A 20,828-nucleotide genomic window follows, 5' to 3' on the forward strand; every position below is an offset into this window, starting at 1 on the left:
TTCCCATAGTCCTTTGTGGACGCCATTACCACTGTATCAAAACAGAAATCTTCAGCTGCTCTGTGTCTATTATATTATTGTCTCTAGTTAATAGTTTATGTTGCCATTCAATATGCTTGGTAAACCAATTTATCTTATATTTTGCATTAAATTACTTTGTTATGAATAATAGAGACACTTAAAAAGAATACACATTGTTAAAACAATTTATTATTTCGCTGTTGAATTGTGTTTTCCCCTGCCCTAGGTTTTGAATTTTCAAAAAATGTAGGCCTAACTAAATTTAAAAAAATAAATCCATGAAATCGACTGAAGATCTAGATCTAGATCTAGAATCTAGACTACTGTTGTAGTCAATGTAACGTGAAAGGTTAATGAAAATAAAATTGTTGGGCTGAATAAAATAGTACTATCATATTCTTTCAGTTCTCTGCTGAACAGCTGATTCAAGCTGATTGAATTTATTTTGAATGATTGATAGATCTAGTTGATAGTTTTGATACCCTCACATCAGTCAATCAATTGCTTACTTAAATCACTCAGTGCAGGGTGTAGTTTAGTTTAGGCCCTAGTTTAAGGTCATGTACGCTAGTTAACTAGAATAAATACTCAACTACATACAAGAGATCTAGTACCACTAGCTAGAGGATAGGCTGTTTGATGAGAACTACAGAATGATTTTTTTATTAAAAATGTATCAATAATAGCTAGAACACTAGTAAACTAAGCTAATTTAGCATATTTTAACTTTCTGTGCAAAGTCATTATTACTGAAAAAAATTCCAAAGTCAGGTCAGCCTGTGGCACCCTCCACTGAACGTGACAGAAGGAAAAAAAAACTTCACCCGTGACCTTCATTAAAACAGAATTTGCTTTTGTTTTATTTTTATTTTTGGTAAACATGTGCTTAATCTTACCCAATAAGTGATAAAAATTTGAAAATTAATTTTAATTACTGTTGTAAAGTGAGATAAACAGCTTAATAAACACATGCTTTCTTGAGGGGGTGTGGCCCGGGTGTGGCACATCGCAATTATAACTTTATATTTCTGTGTTTTATGACTATATTTGTTCACAATTAGCATGCTATGTTTTTTAAATTGATAAAAGGTAAGTATACCAAGTTACAAAATCCGCAATCTAACTAATAATTCATACTTTCAATTTAAAAAATAATAAAAACGATCATCAACGAAGAAAGCGTAAACATTCTATTTTTAGGTATGACATAAAAAACAGTCATAAATCTAGCCAAATGATTGGATTCTTGCGCGGCACACATTTTCCCGCGCCTCGTTTTCACCAAACAAGAATATAATAAAATGGCATTATTACTTACACCCTCAAAAGCATTGTTTCCACCCTAATTATATTAAACAATTCTATTTTTATTTGATAGTAAAGATGATATACAAATTGTATATTACAATAAAGTTATTGTAGAACGCACCTGCTTTTAGTTTATTCGACTTGAAACGCAAGCTAGGTCAGCGTGACTTTCTCTCGACTGCCTCGTTAAATACAAATAAAGAAATTAGGTCAAGCTGCCATTATTAAAATGTTAATTATTCGCCCCGTAAATACATGGGCAGTTTCGAGTGAAAATCTATCCGATTACGATACAATCCTTAGTTTTAACTATCATGTACTTCATGAGAAAGAAATGATTCGATATTTTATATGGCCGCCCAAAACACGGGTGCTTCAAAACCGCGAGAACGAGATTTCACGAATCGAAAAACCTAGCTAGAGGAGTTTACACTTTTCGGACACACACCAAAAATTACGTAGGAGCGAACACTTCGTCGGTTTTTGGCTCATAGAAACTTTAATTAGCATGTCTCACGCGAAACCACGGCGCCTGCACGTAAACTGTTCATTTATGAACACTTCCGTGTCAAGTACTTCCGTTTCCTTTCTCAAGAATTATTTTTAGAAATTTTTTAACGTTGCATGGTACGCACATTTCTATTTTTACACCAGCCGGATGAAGTGACCTAGGGTTGGACTTAGGGGCAAAACTTGAACCAATCAATGCTTAGCTAAAAGGTTACACTATAAATAGCTTCTATATATGTATGGAACATCGTAAATGTCAAGGTTAATGGGTTTTTTTGTGCTTGAACAATAAAAAAGGGGTGTTCGCTAACTTATTTGGCCTTACATGGGAGCGGACAGCAACACAAAAATATTACTAAATAAGAATTTAGAGCATAAAAGGGGCTGGTTATTGAAGGGAAAGGGTCAAAATAAGGTCAAGAAGGCAGTGGAATGCGAAAGAGGAGGGGGAATCATGTGACCTGGCTGGCTTAGCAGCGTACTGCGCGAGCCGCAATGGCTGAATGGGATGAACTTTGGGAGTGTGGGAAAAAGGTTTTATACTATTAAAATTACCTCACAAACAATCAATAACACAATATAAATGCATATAATATATGTTTTTATTCATTAAATTGACTTTAAATTATTCTAAATGAACAAAAAGTGCTATGTCCGATGACGGGTAAAGGTGTCCGAACACATGTAAAACTGTATTACATGTGTTCGAACACACGTTAAGACCCCCCAGTCACTATAACAAGAATAGCTTAAGTTCTATGCGTATGAATACAAAATGACACACACATTATTAAAGTAGAATGGTTGCGGATAGATATGATACTTTTTTTTTGTTTTCTATGTTAAGCGGTTACTGAATGAGACCGCATGGAATTTTTACGTTGCGTTTTTTCGCTATGTGTGTCCGAAAAGTGTAAGCTCCTCTAGATCTATAGGCCCCTATCTTCTTCTACTTGTCAAATTTTAGTGTATTCACTGTAAGTGTAAGTAGTCTGCCTCTGGTTACATTACAATTACAATGCTTTCACTACACTGCGCATGAATATATAATAATAAAACACCTCTAGGAGTGACCTGGTTTTTAGATGACGCTAAATGTCTCTGGTTTAGGCCTATGTGTTAGATTTAGATATGTTAGACTGATAGACTACCATCAGCTTAAGAATATGATTGTAATATTTTTGTATGAAAGTAACAGCCACATATAGATCTGCATTTTCTGTCACACCAATAATTATCTTCATTAGAATCAACTACTAGGCCTAATTAACCTAATTCAAGTTCCAAATGGACAATACAGAGTTCCATCATTATTGTTGACATGAATAAGATTTTGCAATCAAAGCGACTGTATAAATAATAAAAACTTAGGTCTAATCCTGAAAATAATTTGGAAATTTATTATTTTTATAATCACTGTTATAGAAGTCGCAAATCCTAAGAATTTTAAAACAAAATCTTTTAGTTCAAGGCTTCATTTCTATTTATTTCAATCAAGACTAAGTTATAATCACTCTCATAAGACAAACATTGATGGGTGTTGGGAGATTGCGAGACGCGAAAAGCGAAATGGCGAGGCGGGAAAATGCGAGAAGATAATGCGAGACATACCTGCGGAATTAAGGGTAAATAGCGAGACACTTTTTGCGAAAAAAAAAGTTTTTTTTATGCTTTTTTCATCTTTATTTATTTTTATTAATTTTTATTTTTTTGTTTTAAAATAAACAAGCATTTAGCCATACCCTTTAACACGAGTGTTTTATGTTGTTATTTTTAATCTAGATTTTATTATATAGATAGATAGATACTAAGAAGATAGATAGATCTATATCTAGATCTATCTATTTAAAAATCCTAACATCGTTGCTGTGCTACTGTCATCGCCCTCTCTCGTTAGCGAGAGGAAAATCACGTCTCAGTCGGCATTAATTTTAAAAATCTAGCCCGCTCATGTTTATACAAACGTGAGCTGTGTCATTGTGAATTGGAATAATCTTGTCAGCAGGAGAGATATTCTGCAACATGTATTCATGGATTGTTGTACTTGCAAAAAGTGTAAAAGTATAAACAATTCTAAAAACTGCAATTTATTTTTTATTAAGTAATTTTAATTACAAACAAAATTTACAAATAAAATCTTCTGAAACAGTCCTAGCACTACTCAAACACACCGCGCCACACCATCTTTCACACATAGTACATCCAACCCAGTTCATTAGACTCCCATTTATACTGTGCTAACACAGAACACGAAAATGAACAGAATGACAAAAAAAATGTGCGTTTGTAGATACTCTGAATAAAGTCCGCTATCGACAAAACTACCATTTAATAGCGTAAAGGGGTCCTTCATAAATGATGTCACGCTTTTTTTGACGATTTTTACGCCCCCCCCCCCCCTTCCCCCCATCACACATTTTCACAAAAATCCAGACACCCCTCCCACTAAAATGACGTCACACCTCAGCCTACAACCCCCTTCAAAATTGCAGTTGAATTTTTTTTAAACATCAATATTTTTCCAAAATCTTGTCTGAACTCTTTCAAAATAGAGTATTTTAATCAATTCCTATTACAATTTATTAAAACAGTTTTCTAAAACGCGAAATAACGTCTAAAATTCTTTTTCTAACATTGCTTTTTATAGTGTGACGTCACAAAATCTAACCCCCCCCCCCCCCCCCACCCTCCGCCTCATCACACATTTCTATGCAACAATACAAAATATGTTTGCGGCGGCAGCAGATTCGGGCTCGGTGATCTTCAAAGACTGTAAATCAGGCGGCCTCGGCGTTCCACACAAAAGACAGAAATTGATCCATCGTCGGCGGTATTTCCGTCGGTTTCGAACAAGGTGGTATTCTAAGTCGACACAAAAGAATGGGGGAGTTGACAAATCATCAGTATGTCTAGCGACGAAAAAAACCGGAAGTTTTAACAATGTAAATAAACGTCTTTGTAGTCTGGACCAAATACCACTGAAAATCGGGTGCGGTAAATTTTTCGCAGAAATCTTCGCATTTCAACACCACCCAGCGTAAGTATCGGGTTGTGGTAAAATGCGAGACAAAAAGTCACGTGACCGACCGTTTTCGCGCCCTTCTCGCATTTTCCCCGCCTCGCCATTTCGCTTTTCGCGTCTCGCAATTTCCCCACACCCAACATTGATTGCTCTGCAGGAACTCAGTGATAGGTTTTCTGAAAACCCAGCTTAAAAAAGCTTATAGTAATTAAACTTAGCTGATACAATATTTTTAAAGTTTACATAAATGCTTACAGTTAAATTGATTTTGGCTTTTTAAAAAGTTTTGCTTAGTTAGGGCCTACCGAAAATATAAAAAATATTAAAAACAGTACAATCTTAAGTTATTGTCCAACAAAGATCGGATTTTTTTATAACCACATTTATTTTATCAACATTGTAGGCTACATGATTTTTAAAATATTTAAACATAACTAATAAACTCTCTAATTAAACTATTAATTCTGTTTTTTACTATTGTAAGATTAATTAGATAGACCTACAATATTTAAGGCTTTTTAATAAATTACATTTGAAATCACAAAATATTTCGTTATACAGTAAGGAAATGTTTATTTTCTTTACCTTTCTACTGATAGTTTTCATTGTCATAATGCTCTTGTCTCAATGATTGTTTTTACTTTGTGTTATATTGAGCATAGAGGAAGTATTGTAATCGGGCTAAAAAAAATTAATAAGTATTAAGAATACTATATGTATAGTATTCATGATACTTATTATTAGACGAGAAAAATGGCCCGTTGAGGAAGGGTACAACGGGCGCTAGGCTGATAGTGCTGTCTCTTTTCTCTAAACTAAAACCAACCCACCCCCCCACACACCACCCCCACCCCACCCCCACACACCACCCCCACCCCCACCCCCCACCACACACCACCCCCACCCCTCACCCCCACACACCACCCCCTCCACACACCGCCCCCCCACCCCCCCAAAAAAAAACATGTCTACCGTCCCATTCAACGAAATATAATTATATACTTTTTCCAGTGTCCGCCCCCTCCCAGAAAATTCTACCCCCGCCCCCGAAAATTTCAAGTACCCCCACCCCTCTCTGGGGAGGAAAAAGTCTGAAAGAAATACTGAAACCAACCCACCCCCACCCCCCACCCCCACACACCACCCCACACCCCCCCCCCCACACACCACCCCCACCCCCCACCCCACACACCACCCCCCCCACCCCTCCACCACCCCCCACCCCCAAAAAAAACATGTCTACCGTCCCATTCAACGAAATATAATTATATACTTTTTCCAGTGTCCGCCCCCTCCCAGAAAATTCTACCCCCGCCCCCGAAAATTTCAAGTACCCCCACCCCTCTCCGGGGAGGAAAAAGTCTGAAAGAAACACTGAAACCAACCCACCCCCCCACACACCACCCCCCCCCCCCCCCCCCCCCCAAAAAAAAACATGTCTACCGTCCCATTGCAAGAAAACCACTTTTTAGATTAGACACATTAATTAGGCGGTAATTTTATTATAGAGTATCGATGAGGAAATTTCTTTTGAGTTGGGGAGGGGGGGGGGGCTCAGACGTTCTTACGCGGGGGGTGGGGCTTCGCCCCTACCCGAAGAATTGTATGCAAGAAACTCTTCACGCAAACCATTTAGATTAGACAACATTTCCTTTTTTTCAATGTTTACGCGAGAATCAATGACGTCATTACATTACTGTGTGCACTCTCTGGTTTGAGATTATGTTCTACTCTACGCTAAATGTGTCGACGTCATATTTCGTTTTTCGAATTACTGTGCATGTTTTTAAATTGCTTGTCTTTTCTCTAGAGCGTTCTTGTCAGACAGATAGATAGATAGATAGAGAGACAGCGAAACTATTATTATAGATTTTGCTTAACAAAATGCTATGGGCACTGTGTGCTGAGCATAGTCACAGCATAAAAATTTTAAGCCAAAAAGTACAATCTAGGCTCTCGGCACTGAGCAGAAGTGACAGTTGGCTGTTTTTTTTCTTAGTTTCGGTTTTAATACCAAAGGGGGTGAGTCCTCATTGGGATGAAATAAAAATTGTATTCTCACTGATTACTTAAATGCTAGAATGGACACTTGTGTATCTGAAAAAGTTGAAATTTTTTTTTTTTTAATTTAACAGAAATTGTTTTTGTATGTAATATTTAATTAATTAAAGCTGAATAGCCTACACAGTTTGTTTATCACATAATTGCATATGAACACAAATCTAAAACTATATTACTTACTCATGGCCTATCTAATTCATGGCCAATTTTAATTTAATTATTTCCCGGTTTAACCTGTTCCCTTAAAAAGAGTATTACAATATTGTTTGATTTTGATATTGAACTAATCGCTTAGGCAACTGTGTTGGTGTACAATCCCTGAGGTTTTTAATTCTAGCACATTATTCCCTTGTCTTTTAGATCCCACACTTCAGATCATATAAAAACACATAAAACTCTTAAAACTGAAAGTAAGTTTCAGAAAGAGTTGGCAAATGTGTTCTTTTTGAAAAAAATAAAGACCATAAGAGTTTTAGAACTGACTAACCCAAAGTTAATATTTTATAACTGGTAAGGAAGGAATAATATCACCTAAAAATCCTAATTTAAAGACTGATCCCAATTCACTGATTTCAATGCAGCTTAGCACAGTAGCAGAACAACAAAGGCAATTTAACTTACTTCTAGTTCAGAATATCCTATTTTCTTTTGGATCAGGCTTCAGTCAAAATGAATGGTGGGCTAATGAAGTCATGTGGGGATATTGTGTATGGGAACTGCTAAATGATTACCCCTGATAGTAAATACACAATGCTCTCTTAATTGTAATTGTGTTCTTTTAGCTGTCTTTTGGCTTATTCTTGTGACTCATATATTAAAGCAGTGGGCTACATGATCAGCTAGAAGTAAACTGAATTTCCTGATGTTTCTCTACCATGAGTATTTCTCTTACAGTCAAATTTGGATTTCTAGTTCTTAAATAATTTTTTTCTTTAATTTCTATGGAATAATGGAAACCAGTGTTCTTAATGTTATTTCATAATTTTTTTTAAACAAATAAAATAGTATTAAAATTAATATTTCCTTTAAAAATTGTAGAAGCAGTTTGAAACTAATGCATAACTTTACTGAAGTCTGTTTGTTTTTTCTTTCCTCAGTATAGTGTTTAACTAAATCAGCTCCCCTTTAAAAAAAATCAACCAACTAAAGAGCACATGTTGAAGCAAACTTGTCCTTTAATTTTCTGTTTAAGTCAACGAAATTTTAAATAATATACATTAATACAATGGACCCAGAATATGAGAAACGACTTCTTCGTCAACAAAATGGGCAACTGTCTCCTTATGGCGTAAGTTTTTAAAATAATTTAGACACAAGATGTATCATTATTATAGCTTTATTATTTATTAAATTCATTTCCTGTTCGTTTTCTTTACATTAAGCAATGTTTAAAATTTTTATCTACATTTTCTTTGTTTCCTAGAATGCTTACTCAAGCCCAGTAGTGTCCCCAAGCAAAAGAATTTATGGTGATAGGTTCATCCCTTCCAGATCAAGCCCTTGTTGGAACATCAACTTTGATCTTCAGCAGGTCAGTGCTGTGATTGACTCTAGACCTTATGTAATACATGCTCACCCCTCCCATTTTATACTCTACGAGCCGACCCGTGGCGTATCATACGCCGCTATTTAGTTGTTTTTTCTACTTTTCTGGCCACCAGTTGTTCCGGTTTTCTACTTTTCAGTAATTCATAATTTGTGAATTCGACAGTACCAATGCTCCCACTGAAAATATTTGCTTTAAAACACTAAACCCCCATTCCCCCCCCCCCCCCCCCCCCCGTGAAAGCAGCCTCCTCTTAGTTACCTCCTCTAAGTTTAAAATAGTTTCAAACTGAATTATCTGCCCCTAATAGCCGTCACCAAACCCGACTCTACGATTGTTTTGTAAACATTTAGGCCTAGCGTGAACTACAACTCACCTGACCATGTGGTGGGGGGTGGGGGTGGTAGCGATAGAGAGGAAGAGAGGGGACAGCAAGGCGCGCGCTTGCAGCTTGTTTTCTAACGGCTCCCAGAAGAGAATTATATATATAGATTCCAGTCATGTTTAACTCAGAACATATTGATTGATACCATTTTTATGCTGAATTATTTCCATTTGTTTCATTAAAGCCACACACCCCTACCTCATCTGTCAAATCTAAAGATACAAATACTGAGTCTGCGAAAGATGGTTTGGCGTATGCTTGTTTGCTGAAAAATGAGCTGTTGGCTGCCGGAATAGAAGATTTAAAGGTACTTTAATTTTAAATATTTTTTTTTTTACAATATATACATTGCATTATCCTAGATGCACTATACAACCATTACTCTACATCACTAAACAACCACTAAAAAAACTCTAAAAACATCCTAGTGGTAAATTAACAAAAATATTAATTAGCTTTTGGCAATGAGCTAGTAGTGTTTAAAGAAAGCACTAATTGCAAGTATAATTAATTTTACACAATTTTTCAAAACTAGGATCTGCAAACTGATGACAAAAAAGTACTGGCTCCTAAAGAAAGCAAAAATTTATTTAAAGTAAGTAAAACTAAAATGTTTACTATATTAAAAATGTTGCAAGCAGTTTTTGTTTATTTTGAACTAAAAGATTGAAAAACATGACAAATTAAGAAATAGGCAAGAATAATGTTTTTTTTTTAAATTAGAGTCCTTAGCCAAAATATACAAAAGTAGAAGTTACAGTTTTGTTGTTGTTATAAACAGTTTTTAATTATTTTGCATCAGTAGGGAATTACATTTTTTCCTTATGTTTATATAACGTTAAAGAAAATAATACTCTTTTCACAGTTTCATACTCCTCGCCGATGTTCTGATGGCTGTGACACTTCACCTTATTCATTATCTCCTGTTGGTAGCAAGAGTCAGAAACTGCTTCGTTCACCTCGTAAAGTAAGCTGCCCTTTATAGTTTGTATAAATTTTGTATAGTATTCCTTTCTCCCTGATCAAATCTATTCTCCTAGTTATGATTCCTATTACCCATGTGAGGCATTGCTTTTTTAAACAATTAACTAATTACAGTATTATTTAAATGATCTTAGCTTTTTTACTTAGAAACTTTGTATTAATAATCATAATGAGACAAAAGAGTCAGGATTTTTTAATTACCAAAGTTGGACATCAGGGTTTAACACCTGAATTTTAATACTAAGTATTATAACAATGGTACATTGTTTTCAGGCTGTGAGGAAAATATCTAAGATACCTTTTAAAGTTTTGGATGCTCCTGAATTACAAGATGATTTTTACTTAAATTTGGTTGACTGGTCCTCACAAAATGTACTTAGTGTAGGCCTTGGGACATCTGTGTATTTATGGAGTGCGTGCACAAGTCAGGTATAGGGGCTTAATATTCATGTACTATGATATTTTTATTTCAATAGATCATTTCCCCTTTTATGCTAGATATTATAACTATAGAAATAAATAATAAAATGGTTTAGGAATGTTTTTGCAGTAGATGCTAAATTGTTTCTTTATGGTATCTGGTGTTAACTTCTATGCTTTAAATAAATTTTATTGTCAAAACAATGCTCAAAAAACAGCTACTGATTTCCATTTTAAATTTGTTGCAACAGGTGACACGTTTGTGTGATCTGTCTACAGATAATGACACTGTGACGTCCGTGTCATGGTCAGAAAGGGTAACATTTTATATAAATTTTAACTCCTTACATAAGTTTTAATGACATCGTTATTAATTTTTATTTAAAAATCCAGAAGTGTTAGTTCTTTATAATTTAAAATGAAGATTTTTAATAGTATTAAAGAAATAAATTTAGTAACCAGAGTTTCATCAATCAGTTATTTATCAACATGTATTGGCAGTAATTTTACTTGCATAGTAATAAATTTTTTATGTAAATCAAAAGTATGTTACTTGAATCTTGAATTTCTGTAGTGTTTTTAAATGTTTTTTTTTTGAATAAAAATCATAATTAGGGTAATCAAGTAGCTGTGGGGACAAACAAAGGTATTGTACAAATATGGGATGTTGCATTGAGCAAAAAAGTTCATGCATTACCAGGGCATGGAGCTAGAGTGGGTAAGTTTTCTTGTACATTTTTAAAAATCCTTTTTTTTCTTGAAGACAGTTATTGTGTTAAACTTCTGTTTTTAAAAATGAAATATGCTCAAGTAGTAAATACTAGCCATCGTTACCTGTTACACATGAACTATAGACCTATACATTTTTAATGTAGTTATACTTGTTTTAGAAAAAAGTTATAAAATAGTTATTGGTCAAAACGCAATGTGCTTTACCACACGTTGAATGATATTAGTGACAAAGCAAAGAAATAATTAAATAGCTAAAACTTTGGTTTTAATTTTTCTAATAGGTATTTGTAGCCTATTATATTCATTATTAGTCAACACAACAGCATGTTAAATGCACACACTGATTAAGAGACTTAAATGATTACGTTAAAAACTCGGCTGTTCAATGGTATTTACATGTTTTTTAAAGTAATTTGTATTACTTTTGGTCAAGAAAATTGTATACATTTCATAGCCTACGTCGTGATAAGTAGATCTAAATCAAATTTGAATAAAATAGTTCATTTCTTCATATTCTAAAATTGGAAGAGGATGTGTCATTTACTTTCCATAGCTTAAACATATGACATGTGATGACATTGTTTATTACGTTCTTGTCACAACCATAATCACTTTTCCGGTTGCATAGTTAAAAATGTATTTCTGCATTGGAACATTGCTTTATTTTTATTTTCCTTCTTTAAATACAATTTAGTTTATACATTTATCCAACATATTACTGAGAGAGAGAGAAGTGCGCACATGGGCTTTTATATATTAGGATTACTCATGTAATTTTAAGTTTAACTATAATTGATATACTTTTTTTTTATCAGGGGCATTAGCATGGAATGGGGATATGCTTTCTTCTGGTAGCAGAGACAGGTTAATTCTACAAAGGGATATAAGAACTCCAAACACAACACCAGAGAGGAAACTAATTGGTCACAAACAGGAGGTGAGTCTCTACCACTATTCATTGCTTTCACAAAACCAATGTTCTATTAGTTTAGCCCTAATTTATCCTGCTTCTGTTTACACTATATGTTGTAAAAGTTATTTATCATTACATTTTAAATAAATTGTTTTACACCAATGTAATTACGGCTAATAATTTATTTTTGGAATTTGTGGAGTTATTCTAGAAAATCCAATACCTCAACAGCTTTTCTGAAACCTTACTGGTAGATTAAATCTGTTAGTACTGGTCAAACAAAACACTATTTGTAGCTTAATTAAAGAATAACTTGGTAAAACTTTAACAATTCTTTTGTTTTAGGTGTGTGGTCTAAAATGGTCACCGGATCACCAACATTTAGCATCTGGGGGAAATGACAACAGACTTTTTGTGTGGAATGCCACAAGTACCACACCAATGCAGACACACATGGAGCACCTGGCTGCCGTGAAAGCCATTGCATGGTCTCCTCACCAGCACGGTCTCCTGGCCTCGGGTGGGGGTACAGCTGACCGGTGTATCAGGTTTTGGAACACACTGACAAATCAACCCTTACACTGTGTAGACACAGGTTCTCAAGTCTGTAATTTAGCCTGGTCCAAACATTCAAATGAACTAGTGAGTATTCTAGTTTTCATTCCGTTTATTCTTTAACATAGGAGGTAAAAGTTATCTATCTTACTGATTAATAAAATGATAATTTATTTTCTCAGGTGAGCACACATGGGTATTCACAAAACCAAATCTTAGTGTGGAAATATCCATCTCTAGTACAGATTGCCAAGCTAACAGGACATTCTTTCAGAGTACTCTACCTGGTGTGTAAAATTTTAATTGTGTCAGATATAATCTTCTCTTACTAGTCAAATTTTACACTAACAATTTTATTAATTAGGCATAGTTTTGTTTTCCTCTTATTTACTCATGAATGCCATTTTTCTGGGATATCCCAGAATTACGGATTCGAGAATAATATTTTCTGAATTTGCAAAATTTTACAATTCCCAGGTTTGTAGTTTAAAAATAAAGACTATTTAAACTTGAAAATTTTGGCACTCTATTAATGGTTTTTATTATCAAGACGCCATAGCATTTTTACTTTTTATGGCCCTTTGCGTCATTTGTATATACCAAGATGGTACAGTACGAACCAGATGTATAAACCTAAAATTAATTTACATTGCCGTGACACCATCTATTGCTCTGCTTATTACAACAGTGCACAATTCTACCACTTTTAATAGCTATATTTCGAACATAAAATGAATTAGATGTCTTGAAAAGTAATGAAATATTTAATAATACAAAAAAAAATTCAGTGCATCTAAGTTTCATGGTTTTAAATTTTTCAAATTTTGGTTTCCGGATTAGTAAATTTGGGGATTGATTTTAAGGATTCCCTTATAAAATGAGTGGCAATCTGTTTATTGAAGTCAATAGATATGTTGATTAAAATATTTGTTTTTAATTTAAAATGATGTCTCACACAGGCAATGTCACCAGACGGAGAAGCTATTGTAACCGGAGCGGGGGATGAGACTCTCAGGTTCTGGAATGTATTCAGCAAAACACGCTCAACAAAGGTGAGTGGGCGGAAAAAAGCCTTTTTTATTATCCTCTTGTTTAGTAGATGATGACAAAAGTTGATCTTAGGTCTGTACAAAGCAGGTACTAAGCTTTGCCTTGGTGTTCAATTAAAATTTTTTTAATTACTTAAAACTTTCAAGCAAGTAGTAGAACATTTTTTTTTTCCACATTTTTTAAAATTCACCCTATATTAGAATGACACATGCTTAAGTATCAACAAATAAATTATTATTTAAGGGGTGTAGAAAAAAAAAACACTGTTTAGTGCAGCAGTTTTCAAATTTATAACAATCATCCAACTTATTATTTTGGTTAAATAATTATTTTTTCCTGCTTTATTTCAGGAATCTAAATCAGTGTTAAATCTTTTCACCCGAATCAGATAAGATTTGTTCACTAACAACCCATTGTAAATTCCATCAAGTATTCACTGCTGTTCTCACATTGTCAGCTCTGGTATCAATGCCACCAACATTTATAAACAAAATGTAACTATTTGTTAACTCTTTATCATGCCTAGTCTCAAACTATAACATGTTTTCCTTTGACATTGTTTTACTTTAGATTCTGTATTGTTAGAATGTGGTACATCTGTTTGGGAGAGAATTTTAAGCTACTATTTCATGTTGCTGAAGATAGTTACATTTTCATCTTTATAAAATGTTATTACTATGTTTTTAGTTTAGTAGGATTTATTTATGTGGGCTTATTTTTATTTCTTTATATGTTTTGGGTTTTCTTTTTTTTTTTCCTGCTAATGCACCATTTTTTGTTTTGTTTACTTTATTTTGTTTTATAGAGTGCCGACCTGATACATTTTTGTGTGTATTAGCTCATTCAGTTTATAGTGCATTATAAATAACAGATAAAATGGTAGCTTCAGTATTTTTTAAACTGTTATCAATATGTTTTATCCCATAACTAATTGCAACAAAACAACACTATTTACAGAACATGAAAAGTTGTTTTTTTTAAATGAAGAAAGTTTATACTTACAGAAACATGAAATCCATTCCTTATTTGAATTTCTAGCTATGAATAGTACCCAGATACACTCACTGTACCAAAAATAACAGTATCTAAATATGGCAGTTAAAAAAAGAACAGCAGTTGTACATTTTTATAAATCTTGCATTAAGTTATATCATGTATATATTCATGTATAAACGATGCTTTAAACTATTTTGTGGAGCGAGGGAATCCAACACACAACAGTAGTCTGTGATTGTCAACTTTTCATCTGCTCTGGCAGAGCCCAGAGTTTTATGTACAACACATGTCAATAGCTCATCCAGGCAAACATTGAAGCTGTAGGTGGTCGGGTATGTTTTCCCTCATGGTGTTTTCTAGTAGTAAAATTTGCTATCTGCACTCTTAGTACGCTTTTTGGTGTAGCTTCAAATAAGAAAAGAATTTTAGTTATATGGTGTAGGGCACTTAAATATTAGTACGACAACTGGTAAGCTAGTAGTATTTTAAATGGAGCTTTTTTAAATAGAATTTTTTTCTCGTTGCCAATTTTTTATTTAGCTTTATCAGTTTCTTTCTCTCACCCATTTCTCAGTAGAGTCTGTTAATTAGCTTAGCACCAAACAATCCTCCGCCACTTGGTGTAGCTGGGTTGCCATGGTGACCAGGTTGTGTTCATCAAGCTAGACAAGCTACCTGCATTTAATTTGTACACATGCTTCACTCTGCTAGGGTGTAGGGAATATTTAGTTCCATTCATTTGATTGACCTTTGTTATTTATAATTTTTGTATTTCTGTAACAAGCTCCACTACACACAGCTGAAGGCAAAACCAGTCCATTAGCTGTGTGTGATGACCACCTACTACATCTCCACTGTCCAGCCACACATTTTTTCTTGTCCTAATCATCCCCTTCATTCTCATGCCAGTCTTCATTAACTACTGTCCTTAGCTACCCAAAGTCCTATGACCAAATCTTGTGATAAACAAACTATTGTATCCTATCTGTTGTCTCAAACATTTCAGAAGTCACAAAACACAACCACTAACACTTTGATTCTTTACGTAGACTTTACAAACTAAGCTTTCAACAACATTATACTTTTATTAACAGATATTGACGCTCATTAGGTGGAACATATGAACAAAACATACAAAAACATTTATACCTTTTAATAAAATAAATACATTCATTAGGTAGGCTACATTTATTATTATACCTTTCAACAAATACTAAAATTAATTAGGTGGAATACATGAACAAAATATTCGCAATCATTAATATATATTAACATTGATGAGGTGGAATACAATGACTGATTAATTTATTACCAATCATTCATTCACATTTGTCTAAAGTTGAGAAGGTAATCTATCACGCAACATAAATGTTACATTAACATCAACAAATCCAGATTTTAATCTACATTTACTTAACTAAAATATACATTTCTTTTTATAGTACTTTTAACACTTTTATATTAATATATGATATTTTAAGTCTAATAATTAAAGAGAAACTATTTGTTAGAAAGACTGAATTTCATTTCTTTACACCAGCGTTCAGAGCTTGGATTGTTTGTGCATGAGTTTTATAGAAATATTTTACAACGTTGCTTCCCCATTGTTTTAACATTTTGTTTTTAATCCATTATGGTGTGATACGTTTCAGTTTAAACCAGTTTTATTAGTTTAAAGCCAGTTTTTTTCCGTGACACCGCTTACACTCTTGGCTTGGGTGGGTTTAGATCCTGTGTACTTCAACTTCGTGAATAATGTCCCATTTTCTATTCGCCATTTTTTTTTACAAAAGAAGGTATTGTTATTAGTGTATGAATGAAAGTTGGTTAATGCCTTTTGTCAGGGTCAGTATTTGAACAGAACACTCCATACATGAATGTACAGCGACTATCTTCACATTTAGTTTATCAATAACAGTCCGGTTTTAATTTATATCGTCTGTCACACATTCTCATTTATGTTTCATTGAATTACTTTCTGAGCAGCATTTTTGCATTTGATTTAGTTGTGCATTGTGATTTTATATTTGTATAGAAATGTAATTAATATTTTTGTTTAATGATTAAAAAAGTAAATGAAAGTTATTCCCCGTTTTTTGTTCATATGTTGTGTAAAGGGAAAGATAACTCCCTTTTGTCGGGAGATGAATCAAATGTTTATTATTATTATTCACATGGTTTTTGCAGTCAAACATTCACCACGTCTGAAAGATCGATGGTGTTATTAGTCTGGTAATAAATTTAAACTGCTTTTAGTTCTGATGTTACAAAAGCAAACGAAGTACTGAATAATGAAAATGCTAAGTATTGCCAAGTGTGTTAAAGGGTCTATAACTGCACACTTCAATATTATCTATTGCCTGTGTTCAACGAACACATTTAGTATTCAAAAATAAAAATTTAATAATTAGCAGTGGTAAATAATTCTAATTTGGCTGTTTCAATTTAAGTACATCATGGTTGATTTTTAAAGCGGTTTTCTGTGAACATGTATCGCAGCATCTAACAGGATACCTTCCCCTTATGAGAGGAACTAGCAAGTGGCTTTGTCTTGTTTAAATTAAGTAGGCTTCATCAAATATATTGGAATCCCCCTCCCCCCTCGAACAAAGTCTACCGCCCCCCCCCCCGAACGAAATGGAATTTATATAGAAAACATACCAGTGTCCGCCCCCCCCCCCCCCCCCAGAAAATATCAAGTGCCCACCCCCGGAGCAGGGGCGGAACTACAGTGCCGCCAGACCCCGCAATGCGGGGGGGCCCAGACCGAATGGGGGCCCAAAAATCCCGGCTAAATTATTTAAAAAAAAAAATTAAAATAAAAAATTTAAAAAAAAAAAAAAAAAAAAAATAGGTGGAGGTCGAGTTATCTTTCTTCTACAGTTACAAAAAAACACGATAGTCGGCAAACGTCTTTGAAAAAAATGTACAGAATATAGCTCGAGAGACCGCCAGACATATAGACAACTTCAAAGACGCAGGGGCGGAACTACAGTGCCGCCAGACACCGCAATGCGGGGGAGGGGGGCAGACCGATTGGGGGCCCAAAAATCCTGGCTAAATTATTTTAAAAAAAAAATGTAAAAAAAAAATTAAAACAAAAAAAAATTATTTTTTTTTTTAAAATTAGGTGGAGGTCGAGTTATCTTTCTTCTACAGTTACAAAAAAACACGATAGTCGGCAAACGTCTTTGAAAAAATGTACAGAATATAGCTCGAGAGACCGCCAGACATATAGACAACTTCAAAGACGCAGGGGCGGAACTACAGTGCCGCCAGACACCGCAATGCGGGGGAGGGGGGCAGACCGATTGGGGGCCCAAAAATCCAGGCTAAATTATTTTTAAAAAAAAATGTAAAAAAAAATTTTAAAAAAAACAAAATTAATTTTTTTTTTTAAAATTAGGTGGAGGTCGAGTTATCTTTCTTCTACAGTTACAAAAAAACACGATAGTCGGCAAACGTCTTTGAAAAAAATGTACAGAATATAGCTCGAGAGACCGCCAGACATATAGACAACTTCAAAGACGTAGCCTACCTTTTTACTTTTAGTGGAGTCGATTAGGAGAACAAAAAAGGATTGTTATATTGTTTACATTATTATTATATATATATATATATATATATATATATATATATGTATATATATATATATATATATATATATATATATATATATATATATATATATATATATATATATGATTGTGTGTTTAAACTACTGGCCTGGACTCTACAAAAAATATAATTATTTATTTCGATGTCATACATTTATAATTGCGTTCATTTTTACTTTAACAACTGTATCAATAAACTTGTGAAAGTTTAAGTTATCTCCCTTTAGCGAAGCATCTGAAGTTTTTGCCGGCACGCTTTGAAATCGGGCTGGGGAAATGTTGCGGCGACTATTCTGGTCTTCTAGACGACCGGAAAAAGTCGGCACTATTGATGTAGATGTTTATCGGCACTTTCTAGTCCCCTTCCCTTGAACCTTCCCAACTCTCACCCCTCCCCCCTCACCCCCCTCTCACCCCTACCCCTCACCTCTACCCCTCACCACACCCTTACTCTTACAATAAGATGTAATGCATAGATTAACGAACCGTCTATGAACTACTGAACTGTAAACTGGCTACTTCTGCACATTTTGTTAAAGACACTAGTCAGTAGTTGTTCATTTACCTGATGAAGTATTTTGTTGACGAGTCTAATTCACACAACAAGGAAGGTAAGGCTCGTCTTTATATTATTAATTGTTTTATAATTAGTACACGTATTAATTGAACATTAGTTATTAACACTAAATACATTAAAGTTAATCAAATTTAGGATACAATGATCTAGCTTTTAAGCCTAAAAACAACCAAAAGATCTATATCACCTTTGAATGTATTAATGTTTAATTTCATGTTTAGCCCGTAACGGGGAGGGGTTATATTCGGTTATAATATGGGTGGGTCTTTGGCAGTGTTTCTTCCAGACTTTTTTCTTCGGGGGGGGGGGGGGGCACTTGAAATTTTCGGAGGGGGGGGGGGGGGGGCGGACACTGTTAAAAGTATATATTTTCTATATAAATTATATAAATTTAATTTCTTTCGGGGGGGGGGGGGGTGCGGACCGCACCGGGTGACACCATTTAGGGGGGTGACACCAAGGCAAAAAATAGCAAAATATATAGAGAAAAACTCGAGGGGGGTGCAAATCGAAAGTTTGAGGGGGGGTGCAAATCGAAAACTTGAGGGGGGGGGGGGTGCAAATCGAAAACTTGAGGGGGGGGGGGGGTGAACATCGAAAATTTGAAAGTTTGTCCCTGGGAAGGGTCTCTATGCCTCTGGGGGGGTGACACCATTAAGTGCCGCACCGGGTGACACCCGACCTCGCTACGCCACTGCACCCGATATATATATATATATATATATATATATATATATATATATATATATATATATATATATATATATATATATATATATATATATATATAGGGGCCTAAAAAAATTTTTTGCGGGGGGGCCATTTTTTTTCTAGTTCCGCCACTGCCCCGGAGCAAACATTCTGGAAGAAACACTGATTGGAATCTGTTTCAACTTGTGACTATAACTTGTCTACCCCTATCCTTCCCATACGAAACGGAAAAAGAAATAATTTATATAGAAAACGTGATTTAACCAGCGCCCTCCCTCCCTTGCCAGGAAAAATGTCTTATAGAAACCCCGCAGAACAGCCTATAGATCTAACTCATGTTAGTCTTCACAGCGTGATGCCGTTCTCCAACAGCAGCTTGTTACTGCAGCCGCTAGCCTATCACCTAGCGGAAAAAAATTATTAACAGCCTCATTTTCAGAAGATGCGCGAACTACCATAAACTCAACCCAAAATGGGAGTGGCCTCCTAAACAAGGGGAACAACTCGCGGCTCGGTGACAGCCCCTAGTGATGGCCCCTGGTCCCTGCATAAAGAAGGATAAAGAACCCCCCAGGAAGACCGTGGTCCCGAGATAAGGGGATCACGGCTACGGCCGGCGACACGCAAATCTCCGGACGGGCACTTGACAAAGTGAGGCGGCGAAATTTGCTTCCAGTAAACTGGGATTAATCGCCGGAGACCGGCACTTGATCGGCACGGTGGCGTGCAGCTGATAACGGTTGCCGGCTCAGTGGGCTCATTGGCCGGTTGGCTTTAAATAATAATTAGCGCTCACGGTTGGAATCAAACAAAAAAAATATTTTTTTTTTATGTTATCTCCGTGTAAGCATGTGCTTACATACAAACATCTGTTGTTCTCTCACACTCTATGCATGTGTGCATACATGCACGCATACATCAATACATGAATACAAACATACAATGGCTTTGCTGCAGTAGCGTAGCGAGGGGGTGGGGGCGGGGGGGGGGACATATGTCCCCGGGCGCCGACCTTAGGGGGCGCCGAAATGGGTTGGAAAGATAAATTGAAAGGTTGAGGGAGGTGCAAATCGAATGTTTGAGGGGGGTGCAAATAGAAATCTCGACGGGGGGGGGGGGGTGCAAATCGAAAGTTTGAGGGGGTGGGGGTGCAAATCGAAAAGTTTGTCCCCGGGCGCCGGGAAGGGTCGCTACGCCTCTGCTTTGCTGATAGGAGTGGGGCGGACAACTAAAGCGGTTCATCATAGGTGGCGCAACCTCCCTTTACGAAGACACTGTCTAGGCCTTATACATACATTAAATTATTAGCTTACTTCGCTACAATAAATAAATAAATTTAACTGCCAAGCTTAATGGCCGGAATAAGCTCATCCTAATGTTAAGTATCTTTCCATTCGTCATATTTAACGATGCAATCAAA

The 20,828-nt window shown here is 35.2% G+C and overlaps 1 protein-coding gene across 2 annotated transcripts; it reads left to right on the forward strand.

Moving 5' to 3' along the window:
* The first annotated feature begins 19 nt into the window (after positions 1–19).
* On the forward strand, positions 20–16,582 carry LOC131941289 (fizzy-related protein homolog). 2 transcript variants are annotated; one of them, XM_059300471.1, is made up of 14 exons: positions 20–119; positions 8,020–8,210; positions 8,346–8,453; positions 9,038–9,160; positions 9,389–9,448; positions 9,719–9,820; positions 10,111–10,266; positions 10,509–10,574; positions 10,873–10,975; positions 11,805–11,926; positions 12,248–12,544; positions 12,640–12,744; positions 13,417–13,509; positions 13,858–16,582. In XM_059300471.1, exons 2-14 carry the CDS (start codon positions 8,148–8,150, stop codon positions 13,897–13,899), a joined length of 1,440 nt encoding a protein of 479 aa, XP_059156454.1. In that variant the 5' UTR covers positions 20–119; positions 8,020–8,147; the 3' UTR covers positions 13,900–16,582. The 2 variants fall into 2 exon arrangements, with proteins under 2 accessions (XP_059156454.1, XP_059156463.1); XM_059300480.1 differs by having other exon boundaries at positions 21–119; positions 8,025–8,210.
* Positions 16,583–20,828: the final 4,246 nt, after the last annotated feature.

This window comes from Physella acuta, unplaced genomic scaffold (genome assembly GCF_028476545.2).
Source record: "Physella acuta isolate Inbredline_101_S28 unplaced genomic scaffold, ASM2847654v3 ptg000028l, whole genome shotgun sequence".
NCBI classification, from domain to species: domain Eukaryota; kingdom Metazoa; phylum Mollusca; class Gastropoda; family Physidae; genus Physella; species Physella acuta.